Genomic DNA, 13,699 nt, shown 5'->3' with positions numbered 1-13,699 from the left:
ATCTTTTAAATGAAAGTCAAGGTTAGCCTCAATAACCACTTCTGCTCTGACTGATTCTAAAACTGGAAAACAGAACTGACTCAGTCAGGAAATTACCAGCTGCTAATTAGAATCTGGTTCATTCTGCTCAGTGATGAAGTGCAACTCTGAAACTACAAACCAGTGAACACTGATCTGCCACCTTAAGGTTTGGTTAAGTTTACGCAACTAAAACTACTTGGTTTTGTCTTTTTATTTGACACATCAGAGTAAAGCGACTGACACGAAACCCAAAAAATGGGTAAAGGCAAAGGACAATGACATGTAATAAAGGTCCCTCACTAAAATAAAACCTGAGAGACTGCAATTCATTGTACACATCTAAGACCACAACATCACAAGGATGTCTTGCTTTCACTTTTGATGGCTTTCTTTAACCTCTTGAACTCTGATACCCTCAAGTAGGTTCAAACACAAATATATCATGTAATATTCAAGATGCCATTTTTTAATAGGGAAATACAGCATTTTAGAAATATTCTAGATGTCTTGTGCATAATTTTGAACACATTTCCCTTAGCTCTACCTTGGCATGTTTGAAAACTTCTGGATCTCCGCTACAAATTAAAATACTTTTTGCATGTCATCACTAGAACACACGAGGAAGCATCAAAAAATGACTGATTGTGAAGCTTTGTAAACAGCCTGTCAATCTGAGAAGAGCCAATTCCGTCCATTATGTGTTGTTTTTTTAGATTTACTTTCAAGGTTTCCAAACATAAGATCTCTCATACTGTAGCGCTATATGATAAATTTCACTCAAATGTTTTATACCAGAAAACTCTCTTCATGTAGCACGAGGTCTGCTCTAACGATGGAAGACAGTTTTGAACACGAGCTTAATTATTTCATGTGATTTTGCATGGATATGCTATGATTGATGTTGATCATATCAACCAAACCCAGCCTTTACTGACAAATATAAACCTCAGGTATTATTCACAAGATGTTTACACACCAGACGTTTCCTCCAGAAAATTATTAATTATAGCGAACATTAAAATATTTCTTACTGCAGAAACTCAATTACTGCAAACCCAATCAATCCACTAATCACCTGCTGAGCTGAATCTGACAGACCCTGATGCATCTCATCCAGTGTATGATTTATCCATTTTCCCCTGAAGCTTAATGAGCCTAATATTCTTTATTAGCCAAGGTGCGACCAATATAAGGCATTGCAGGAAACCCTTATTTGACAAATGATCTTTCATAATGCAAATATAACACTGTTCATTTTAGTCACACTTCAACAATATGATGCAGTAAGGTCAGAACATGTATAATGTTACTGGGATACAGCCTGAAGAAGACATGTCAACCGTCAGATGATATAAGAAAATATCTGGTGTCATAAATCAAAAAGCTTCAGGTCAGCCTGAAGCAGGTAGGACAGACAGGACGAAGTGAAACAGACTGCTGCATCTCTGCCAAAAAAAATCCTTATCACTATTCTGACTGAAGCCAGAGCAGGATCAAATTCCTCTTCTTATGTAACAAACAGTCCGGTCCAGTTTCACGTTCAGCCTGCACTGCTGCATATAACACAGACAGACTGGAGACCAGCCTGGTAACCCGCTGGCTTCAAAGTAGACTATTTGTAAACGTTTTTACTAGCCAGGTAAGGAGCTTTTGATGTTTTTTTTATGGTATCAAACTAACCTAAAACGTGTGTCTGCTTCTGCTCTAAATGCACCGATCCCAGACTACAGGCAGGAAAAGTATACTCGAGTCGTAAATGACTCTTAGAGCAAGTTTAACACATGACACTGACATACCGCACAATTTTCCTCTGACAGCGATGGTCTCAAAGACGCAGGGCTGTTCAGATAAACACAGACGACACAGTCCTGTATTAACTTTATTAATTTAGTTATAAATATTAGTTTTCTACCTTCTGTCTCCCTCCCCGGAGCAGACTGCCCGAAAGTTAACGTCCTCGACTTCACACATGTTCTCCCGCACAGTCCGACACGAACTGCCGCTGCGTTTAACCCAGCTGACCGACCGGAGGACAGCGGGCAGACAGGGAGCTACTGCGCATGTCCGCTGGAACAACTACTTTAATGTGTTTTAATCGGGATGCTTTGTTGTGAGGCATTATCTAGGACATCTGGGAGTACAACTGTTCATAAAATCATTCTCTGTCGTTAGTTCCTAATATAATTTAAATCGAAGTTTATAGAGCAGGTTAAAAAGACAACACACAGACTTTTTCCGGGACCTGACTGCATCTTCTCACAGAGTAATAATACTTTGTCACCTGTCAATGCGCTGCACTTCCTGCGAGCCATTCTTAGTCGTTGTTCTTTCGGTTTTGCTTATGGTGTCTCGCTCTGTTTGGTCGTCTTTGTGGCTGCGAGCTGCTTCAGCTATCGAATCCATCAGCACGTACACGTCCTGCGATGAAACCCCTTTGGGGCCATCGGTTTCCATGTTGAAGGCTCTCTTACAAGTCTAGCAGTTTCTAAAGCATCCTTTCTCCTTGACAATGCTGTTTGGCTCTTAAAAGGGTCTGCTGAAGGATCATTGGAGCAGTTTTCAGGTGCTGAGGTCAAAGGTGAAGCCCTGCTGGGTGATGGGGTGGCAGGCAGCGGCCGGTCCAGACTGGTCAAACTGCGGCTGGATAGGGCACTGAGCAGAGGAGAGTCTCTGACATGTTCCCCCGCTTTCCATTGACTCTGCCCTCCACTCATCCCCTCCTCCTCTTTGTTTTTTTTCTTTTTCTCCTTCAGCCCCTTACAGCTCTTCTGCTTCTGGCTGCGAGGCACAGTGCCCACGTGTGTGTACATTTCGTTGGATCGAGCGTAGCTGGGGCTGTGGAGGCAGGGCTCCATGTCATCCACCAAATGGTCCACCTCTGCTGATTTGGCACTACCAAGGCTCCCATCATGCTCTTGGGCTGCTTTGATTTTGGCCTTCTCTGTCGGGCGGCGGATGGAGAGATTGGTGAGGCTCCCAAACCATTTGAAACCTGTAGAACAGGAGGTAGGTAAATAGGGTTGCCAGAAACATTCCTTTATCAACATCATTAAAGGGACCTTTAATAATGAATTTAAACTAAGTTAACTAAGTTTGGTATTTTTCAACCTGGACCCTAGTTTCCCATGTTTTGTGTCTATGTGACTAACTGGGACAACAATATACTAAATTTGTCCACTACTGAGCGAGCACGCTGCTGGTGGCAGCAGTGAAACATGCAGGCTGCAACCCAATGCTTGCAGGCAATTGTGCCCCATCAAAGTATGTCCTCTGCTTACGTTATGTTTAACCAGAAGCAGTCGCTTTATTCCTTTCGTCAAAGCCACCAGACTCCTTTGCCAAAAAACATAATTTTTTCTCTGTGGTCTACCACTGCTTCAGTGGCTTGTTTACGTAATAGTGTGACTTTTGTGTTTTTAGCACTTTAAAACACCAAATTCACACAATAACCCAAACAAACTAACCGATCAGTGCAGCGGTAGACCAGCAACTCCTGTGTTCTGCCAGATAATTTTTTTCCTCACTTCTCTTTGACGAGAACAATATAGCCACTGTTTCCGGTTAAACTAAAATATCTTATTCTTTTAAAAAGATATATCTCTGTCTCCAGGGCGCAATTGCCCGCAAGGATTTTGTAGCATGGACTGTTTCGCTGCTGCCGACTGCCACACACTCACTCAATATTGAAAAATCTAAACATAAATGTTGTCCCTATTAGTCACAGAGACACAAAAACCTGTGAAAAAAGGGTCCTGGTTGAAAAATACAGAACTTTAAGGTGTCAATGTGTAAATTAAGACTTAATGACTTGATGATATCAAAAATAAGAGGGTGGAAAACAGAGAGCTGTTTTCTCACAAATGCCAAATACAAATCAAACTCATTATTTTACTATTTATATACACTACATATAAAATCAGCCAGTCTATCATATTTTACTCTGGACTCTTTGGTAGAGAGTTAAACGTCATGCAAAATATTTACAAAAGCACCTACATTTGCGATATGTAATACACGATACGCAACCTGTGGTGCCTGAAAGACTAGGTGCTGGACAAAAGTACGTGAGAAAAATACTTGAGCTTGCACCCAAAACATCACATGGTGGTATACTAATCTTACTAAATCTTTGTAGCATGTTTTTCTATTTTTCACAGAGCGAAACATCTCCGCAGCTGTTGGAAAAATTGCCTTAAATTCAAGGCTCAGACGTTTAAGGTCCCCAAATAATTAAATTCTAAATGTGTCTTCAGATTTTAGAGGCAGCCCGATTCTATATAACATGGAAAGATGTTATCGGACACAAGTTTGCATTGAAGTTGAAAATATTCATTAAAGTGGTTCTGGAGGGAAGTAAAAGAATGAGTTGGGGTCACACAAACACATTCACACACAGTATGTTGCCAGCTAGCTTATTGCTTTCATCTGTGCCGTTGTTTAATTCATTGTGTGAAGGAGATTTGACACGGACTGCATAACCCAGCGGTCAAATTTGTTTTGCATTCAGTCTGAACACACCATAATAACTTTCGAAATCTTCTGTCATTTCATCTAGGGCCGCTATCACACTAAGGTTTTCACTTCTCTATGATCAGCTCGCCGAGCAGTAGGCAGCCCATTGTAGCAGCTCTCTCGCTTCTATTCCTCGTTTTATGACTCTTGTCTACTTTTCATTGTTGTTAATTTCGAGCATTTTCTGTAAGCTTCACTGCTGCAACATTTTAGTTCTAGTGGAACTGGCTGGGGGAGCGCCTTTCTGTGTGGAGTTTGCATGTTCTCTCCGTGTTCGCATGAGTTTCCTTCAGGTTTCCGATTCAATGAAAAGCATGCATGCTAGCTTAATTCCCTTGACCAAGGCACTGGCTTGCAACAGATAGACCAGGTAACTGCACACTTCTCCTGACAAGTAGGATGGGTTAAAAGCAGAGAATAAATTTCTCTAAGGGTGGTGGAGGGTATTTAAGTTTTAAAAGGATTCAAAGGCTTTATTGTCATATGCAGAAATAAACAAGTTATCAATGCAATGAAATTCTTAGTTCGCTGTGTCTCTACCTGGTGCCGTCAGTTATTCTTTTGTTGTAAGCTGTTCTTGCTTACAAGTTAGGCGTGGAGCTGGAGTTCCTTCAGAACACACAGTGACGTCAGTCTCGACTTGAGAGTCGATCTCGAAAGACTTCAGAATTGACTCGGACTCGAGGTGCGGGACTCGTGAACAATGTTTATTGTGTTTATTAAGCCTGAGGACAAACTGTTTTCTGCTTTGTAATAAAAATGACTGCCTCATCGTTTTCTAATCTGTCTTTAAGAACACAGAGTCTATATCTCAAACTTCATACTGAATGACAAAGTGCAGAAAATTACTTACTGTTCTTTAAAAAGATAACATGTTTCATTCAGTAAAACAGGAAAACAACGTGTTCCTTTAAACCTTGTTAACAGAGCTGCTTAAAGAAGGCAAAGCCAGACTATTGTAAAAGAAAAGTTTGTAGCCCTCTAATCTGGTATGGTATCCATTCAGGGTCATGCTCTCAGTCAAGTAATACATTTTAAGCACAATTAAAGAGTAATGTTGGACGGTTAAGTCACCAGCAGCTGCAAACATTTAATTTCCACTTTGTCCTGTGAAAAACAAAAATGTTTTCTTTGCCTTGGAGTCATCTGAGGAATGTTTTTGTACCCTCATCTGCATCTCCCGTTTCTATTCTAAACTGAAGCCCCTCAAGCTCTCAGCAGGGTTTGATTATGTTTCTGCCCCAGGGACCTATTAGACTCTGAAAACACCAACAGATATTTATTTCCTCAGCTAAATATAGACTAATGATTTTGAGAAAGAACAGGGAGATGATGGAGATACAGATGCAAAAAAAGCTGCATTTTTATTTTCACGTTGAAGCCAGCACATATCTCTGCTGTTATGGCGTCCTGCCAACTTTCACTGAATCTGTTTGTTCATCAAGTTTCAGGACCACGAAAATATTCTTAATATTTCTACCACAAACCCCAGACAGTCTTTAAAGAAGCACAAGTTAAATCAGACCAGTTTATCTTTTAATTGGGTAAATTCTTCTTTACCCAACATTGAACCTCTACGAAACCAGGTGTTGACATGAATGTCACTGCATTCTTGACAGAGCCAAGCATCATCAAAGTCCATGTAATCCAATGTTACCTTATTTGTCATTGAGCTTCCAAAATGACCAATACAAGTGTTTTGTGATCCAACCGATCGTTGCCAGGACAACTTGTGAATTATTCTAATGCTGTTTTCTAATCTGCCTCCTCATTGGAGGGACATTGTGGGAAATACACTTCCTCTTTCTAGCGGAGAGTTAGATGAGAAGATTGATGCAACTTTCATATCTATACATTAAATAAATATAAAACTTCAGCCAGCAGCCGATTAGCTCACTAATTAACCAATGAAACAAACAAGTTAGAGGTGCTGATGATGGGAGAACGGACAGGCCGAGAGTCTACAACAGAGAAAGATTTAGCTTATTAGCTGTGTTACACCGTCCAGTTTTATTTAACCTCCTCTGTCAGAGTGTAAAGTGCTTTAACACACAGTTATGAGACAATATTACAAAAAGGTTGTTTGTGATGAGGACAGTCTCCTAAGATCCCGAAGGGCAGGGTTTGAGTTACGTGGGAGCCAGTGGGAAGAGCCATGAATGCAGTAAAATCATGCATCTGTGAGGGTCTCTAATTCATTTATCAACAACCATTATTTTGAATCACAATGTATCAATAATGTATTTTTCACTATAATTAGTACGTACTATTACTTACATTAAACAAGATAAACAGACTTAAATGAACACACTTTCTTAATGAACTACGTCTACTTTCATTTTACCATAATGGGCGGAATTGCGGTCTTTCCTTGAGCAATAGTCTTTGATGCCATTTTTCAGGCGATTAAAACGGATTGCCTAGTGTGAGTAGGCCTACACTCAATTGTAATATCACAGACATCTGGGACAAGTAGTGGACTGCTGTGTGTGTGTTTGTGCGTTGGCGTGTGTGAGGGAGAGGGAAATGTTGAATCACGTAATAAGCAATGATCTCTCACTCTCTAAAATTACCATTGAGACTGAATAAAAAGTACACAATTTATTTACAGGAAGATTACAAATGAGTATGGATTACAACCACAGAACAAACAGAACAAAATCCAGCTGACTAGTCTTCAGTCCCCCACACCCATGGGCGCCATATAGAAGGGAAAAGTTAGGACAATTCCAAGGGCCCCTGACTGACAGGGGCCCCCAAAAATAATTATAAACTAATATCAAATTATACATTATATATACCATCATCATTGAGTATAAATATATTTTAAGTATAATAATAAAATGAATGATCTCTTTGTTTTAACTTGTTTTTGGCAGTAAAAGTTAAAAATCCCCATTGACAAAAACGTTAACCTCCATATTGACCGACCACCCTCCTGTGTCTATATGAAATGGTTTAGTCCTGCCTCAGCGCACACATCAGTGACAGTGTTTAGCTGAAGTACGTAGATGCGGCAGAAATACAGTGATCATAATGTTGCCTAGTAAACCAAAATCTGGTTTTCAAAAAAGGAAAGAGAGAAAAGACAAAGGAAAGGATGTCAATCTGGAACCCAGTTTTTCCCCAAGAAAGGTGGGTAGCCTAAAGTCCATGAGTGGTGTTAACCTGTTGGCTTATTGTCCACAGTGAAATAAGCTAGCTAGCTGCAGGATCGCCGTACAGGGGTAAGATGGCGGCCATGAGACTTGCCACAGTACAAGCAGCGTTCCTGTCTGTCTCGTTATTTGATTGTGAAGTGTCGTGCTTGATCCAGCACACTCGCTCGGAGCTCTTAAACCTCAGATACACTTCTCGTAGTGATCTATGTCCATCCACGTCCCTGCCTTTGCTAGGTTCAGGAGACGCCCTTATCGGCCACCGCTTCCAGCCCTCTTGTTGTCAAATGTGAGATCTCTTCGGCACAAAATGGACGAACTTCAACTTATGTTACAAACCAACAAAGACTACAGTGACTGCTCTGCCATCTGCCTGACGGAGACCTGGCTGGATCAATCAGTACCCGATCAAGCGGTAACACCTCCAGGCTTCACATTACATCGTGCTGATAGATCACCTAAACTATCGCACAAGTCGAAAGGTGGGATCTGCATAATGATCAATGAACGCTGGTGTGCAAATTCTACAGAACTCGTCCATGTATGCTCACCTCACCTGAAACCTACATAAATATGCGGACGATACAACTATTATAGGACTCATTCCCAACAACCAAGAAACTGCATACCGTACACAGATCAACCAGGCAGTGACCTGGTGTACAGACCATGATCTTTTACTTAACACATAAAAAACAAAAGAACTTATCATCGATCTGAGACGTCAGCCATCCTCCAAAACACCTGTGCTCATTGTTGGCGAACCCATCTCCATCACTGACACATTCAAATTTCTTGGGATACACATCAGTAACAATCTTAAATGGAAAATCAACACAGATAATATCTACAAAAAAGCTCAGCAAAGACTTTTTCATCTTCGACAGCTTAAGAAGTTTAGAGTAAGGGCTCATCTCCTGCTCCGCTTCTACATGGCCATCGTCGAAAGCATCCTCATCTCATCCATCACAGTCTGGTTTGGCAGTCTTGACTCATTTTCCCGGAAGAAATTACAGCGTATCATTAACAGAGCATCTAAAGTTAACAGTTCACCCTTACCATCCCTTGAATCACTCTATCACAAACGGACACTATGCAGAGCCCACAAGATAATTTCTGATACTTCCCATCCTGCACACTTCGCCTTCAAACTACTACCCTCTAGGAGGCGTTACAGGACAATAGCCTGCAGAACAACTCGCTTTAAAAACAGTTTTATTCCAAAAGCGATACACAGTCTGAACTCTGATCTCTGAACGCTGAGGACAGTGGATTAAGCATGACCCCTCATGTATTATGTATTATATATAGTAATGTGGTGTCTGTATGTACATGTATGTTACTTTATATGTTAATGTCTAAATATCTATTGTTTAAATGTTGGAACCTGTATCAAAAAGCTGTACTGGAAACCAGCCTGGCCGTGTGGTCATTAAATTAAATCAATCAATCAATCAATCAATCAATCACTAGCATTAGCCTACATTTCATCAGTACAAGGAAACCCCTTTTAGCAGACTAAAAACTGATGAGTCAGCAGCATCCCAGTCTCCCCATAACTGTAGCCTCCCTGTCCCAGTGAAGAAGGGGAGCAACATAATGTGTTAACGGCAGGCCAGATAGCATCATTCCAGGGAGGCTGTGGGGAATTCTCTGTCTCTCTTGCTCTTAAATATGTTAAATATTTAATGACAGAAATTCAAACACAAATTATTTTCTCACATAATGATCATTATGAAATAAATAAAATGACAAAACACCTTCCTGTCTGGATGCTGGACAGCAGCTTACCTCCGCCTGCGTGTAAGTTAAAGACTATATTAAAATAAACCAGTTTGATAGGTTAATTTAGATTGAATTATGGCCATTAAATGACATCTATAGATACAGACTTTATTATTCCCATCATGATTGGCAATTTATTTGAGAAGCAAATAGTGAACTGCATCCTGTATGCAGACTTGCATGTACAAATCAACAGCAGTAAATATTGTGCTAGTACTAATATTGAACTACAAGAAGCCAGACACTTGCAAGCCTTTAATTAGAGTTATGTAAAGCTTTTGATGGGACGGTTAAGTCTTAAAGAAGTAGTGACAACAGCTGTGCAGAGGGGGTCAAATTAGATTTTTTTGTCACAGGGCCCAAAATTCCTGGCGGCCCCCCTGCCCACACCAGCTTTGAGTGTTTGTGCTAAGCTAGGTTAAGCAAATCCTGGATGTGTACTGAACCCGCAGAGATTATACTGTAGAAACTGTACTGGACAAAAATAGTACCATTTAGCATCAAGAGTGTGTCTTTTTTGGGTGGAGCAAGTGGAAGTTGATCTCCACCCAAAGATTCCTGTTAGCAGTTATGATTCAGAGATGTTTTTATCACTTTTTAAGGAAAACACAAAGGTAAAGATGTCGATGTGACTCTAAAATCAAAACTTTTCTATGTGTTTTTATTGTAGATATAGGCTTTTGACATCCTGTCAAGCTCAGCAGCACAGTGATTTGTTTTCTGTTCTAAAGTTTCGGTCCTGGCCTAACTGGAGTGAATGAACGTGTTTCAGATGCATCATGGGTGAAATTCAGTGTTAAACAAGGAACAGCAATCGCGTCAAACAGCAGAAGAGAAGCACAGTAAGCTGTTGTCCTTTCAGCAGACATTCGCTGTCTTTTCTTAGGTCAACTCTGCACTCAGCCAGGCCGCTGTCCATTCAAACTGCACAAAGACACGTCTATGCTTCATTTACAATGGACCAAAAAACTGTTTGTAAGTGGAACAGTGAACAAAGAGCCACACACACACAAACACACACATTCAGTGAAACAAGTGTCAATAGATCACATTCTTTTATAGGATGGAACAAACAACTTGCAATCATTTTTCTGATTCAGCATATAACACTATCTCCATTTATTCTAGAAGCAATTTTCCAGTGGTGGAAAGTAATTAAATTACATACAAGTAAATTTACTTAGTACTATACTTATCAGGTACTTGCTTTTCTGCTGCTTCACAGTTATAGTATCTCAAAATTATACTTAAGAACATTACTTGAGTTAGTTTCTTTCCACCACTGGTTAGCAGTGTGTGTGCGTGTGTTTGCCTGAAATGTGTTTTTTTTTCTTCTTTCCTCTCTCATTAATCACCTCACGACCCCTCACATTTATCTGGTGACTCGGGTTAATAAAGTAGCAGCTACAAATTAATAATAAATTAATTAGATTTCGCTGCAATTTTCTCTAATGATAATTTGATTATCATAATTTAATTGTTATGACAATAACCCAAACCCCTCCAAATATTCCAAATATATTAAAGTAATTCATAACTTACTCAGTTTTTGTTTGCTCATGTTTCAGTCGCTGAATATGATGACTTCCTGATACATTCATAAAAACTCCTCCACTTGTTGCTGCAGTGTGATACTGGGCCACATGCTTTTTACCCAACAGAGTGAATCTGCTTCCTGTCTTCTGAACACAGCGGAAGCGATGGGGGTGAATAAGTTGTTATGTTTCGTTGATGCAATGAAGTGACAAGTCACTTTCTGACTCACTGGAAATGTTTGACAGTCAGGAGCCACTGGATGTTTTTCAAAGAATAGTTTTGACAGGATTAGCTATAGATTTCCACTCGAAGGCCAGAGAAAGTCATTTTGATATTAATCAAATGTTCATCCTTCCCACTCAAAAAATGTATACTCACCTGAATTTAACACACAGGTCCAAGTCTTCTTTAAGACTTAACTGTCCCTCAAAGCAACCACACCCTTCAAATTTATACTGTTTATTTACGTTTGAAGATTTTATTAACATTAACATGAAGGTTTAAAGCTTTTTTCACACAGTAATTTTTTATTATTATTTTTTTGTCCCAAAAGTAACTGAAACATATTAAGTCCAAAAGTCCAATACAGTATTTTAAAATGCTGTGTGAAGAAATATTCTACTTCATACTCATACATAAGTTTACTTTGCAGATTCAGATGGTTTGATAAGTTTCCCCAGGCTGAAGAGCGTCATGTCTGTTTCCAGCTAAACAGATAATCATGTAATCTTTGACTGATCTGAGAGCAGGAAAATCCCCACAATGGAAATGAGACACACTTGGTCAGACTCTGTTGGTCAGAAACTGTTTACACATTTAAGACATCATAAATGTACCTATCTGACACAAGGACAGTTTATCTCTTTTTCTCTTTCCCTCCTTAAAATGAAGTATTTTACCATTGTGATTTTGCTTGTCAAATACTGTCAAACACTTCCTCCAGGTAAGGGCTAATTATGAGTAAATTTGAAATATTTTATGTCAAAATAATTTATACGTTGCTGTAAAAGATGACTTTTTAGCACATATTGCTCCATAGTCAGAAGAACTAGAGCATATTGTTCACGTCAAAACGTCATGTTTTAGCTCCCTCTCTAACCACTTCCTCCAGATGTTCTTAACCATGACACAATCAAGAAAACAAATTGCACACAATAACTCTTAAAATATTTTTTTCTTTCATTATTTATCTACACAAATCAACATCTGTTTGTCTTGAGGGCCCACATTAAAATGGAAAGACATTTCTAATTCAAAAACTAAGATGGAATCAGATAAAGGTTTAATAAGAAAATGGGACACAAGAAAAACAAAAATTAATGTTGTTTAATTTCTTAAACAAAAAGTACAGATTAGAAGAATTTCGCTTACTGTTTCAAATCATTATTACATTATCACATATTACAGGTACCTGACTGAAGATATTGGAAAAAAGACTTGAATCTTTAAGTCTTAAGTTGAAAAGATTGAAGAAAATTATCAGTAATATTTCATGAAAATGTGTAGTTATATCTGTGTATATTGTGGGTTTTTATATATTGACATCTTTTTAACGAATAAACAAAAGTTCTCTCTGGAAGTAGAAGGGGCATTATGGAGTTTTCAGCAGCCAGTACCGGTGCGGTTTTAAGATTGCAACCAGGCGTGTGCTGGTACGCGTGTTCGCTTGAACTCATGAGCGAGTATTATCCAAAACACAACCGCTTTCATCCAGACAACAACATCAACACCGGCATGCTGGCTGTGGCTTTTCTCACAGTTCAGGCTCTGTTACTTCAATGTACCCGGCTCAGAGGCAGCTCAACACCGGCTCCATACCTTTCATACGGCGCAGCGAGACACCAGCATTTTGGCACAGTACTCCCGGAAAAAAAAGACAGTGTGACAGCGGCTGTAAACAGACAGGGAGACAGCTTCACACAACATGCTGGAAAGTCAGGTAAACTCCCACTGAAACGTTACAGTAATATTTTTATAACTACATAGAGCCCCTTTTAACTTGCATCTGTAATTTGTAGTGCAGTTTGTCAGGGGGGCTGGAGCCTTTTCCAGCTGACGTTGGGCGAAAGACGGGGTACACCCTGGACAGGTCGCCAGTCCATCGCAGGGCCAAAATAATATCTCACTTTCAGTTATTTAATAAAACCAGGGCCAGAGCAGAGTATTTTGTACTGTAACAGCTCAGTAATGTTACAAAATATACTAAAATATTGAATATGTATGCACCTATTAGTTATGTGAATGTTACTCAAAAATAGTATTAGTTTTGCCTACAACTTGTAAGTGAACTCCTCTGGCTTGCTGCTGATATTTTCCCTCTTTGTCTTCTGTCTGTCAGATTAAATAATAATAAGCATGCTGAATGTGAGCAGGCTCTCCTTCAACAGAGAGAAACATAGAAAAAGAAAACATGGAACCACAACAGGAGGGCATTTATCACTCTCCAGGCTGTGTGGGTAGAGGCACAGAGCTGTCAACATCTTGCTACATTTCCTGTCAGCACTTCCTGGTGAATCCCAAAACCAACTGAGTAGTTATTTTACATGTAATTTCATTGAGATTTAAAGTGTCATTCTTAGAAACAGCGTCATGATGGTTGTGAAAGATGCAGACAAACTGTATCCAACAATGAGCATAAGCAATAAAGTGAAGGAGCTGATCCGGTATAAATATTCCCGACAACTGTC

At 39.6% G+C, this 13,699-nt stretch overlaps 1 protein-coding gene across 1 annotated transcript; it reads right to left on the bottom strand.

Moving 5' to 3' along the window:
* Nucleotides 1-2,423: 2,423 nt before the first annotated feature.
* On the bottom strand, nt 2,424-11,499 carry LOC119891690. The gene is made up of 2 exons (XM_038703511.1): nt 11,019-11,499; nt 2,424-3,013 (listed from the first exon to the last, which is right to left on the bottom strand). The coding sequence occupies exons 1-2, from the start codon at nt 11,035-11,037 to the stop codon at nt 2,424-2,426; spliced, it is 609 nt and encodes a 202-aa protein (XP_038559439.1). The 5' UTR covers nt 11,038-11,499.
* Between the last annotated feature and the right edge of the window lie 2,200 nt (nt 11,500-13,699).

The sequence above is a fragment of the Micropterus salmoides genome, unplaced genomic scaffold, assembly GCF_014851395.1.
Source record: "Micropterus salmoides isolate LMB-PRFRI ecotype aquatic unplaced genomic scaffold, ASM1485139v1 Ms_hic_scaffold_7, whole genome shotgun sequence".
Taxonomy (NCBI): domain Eukaryota; kingdom Metazoa; phylum Chordata; class Actinopteri; order Centrarchiformes; family Centrarchidae; genus Micropterus; species Micropterus salmoides.
The sequence above is the reverse complement of the archived record's forward strand: the minus strand, read 5'-3'. Positions and strand labels throughout refer to the sequence as shown.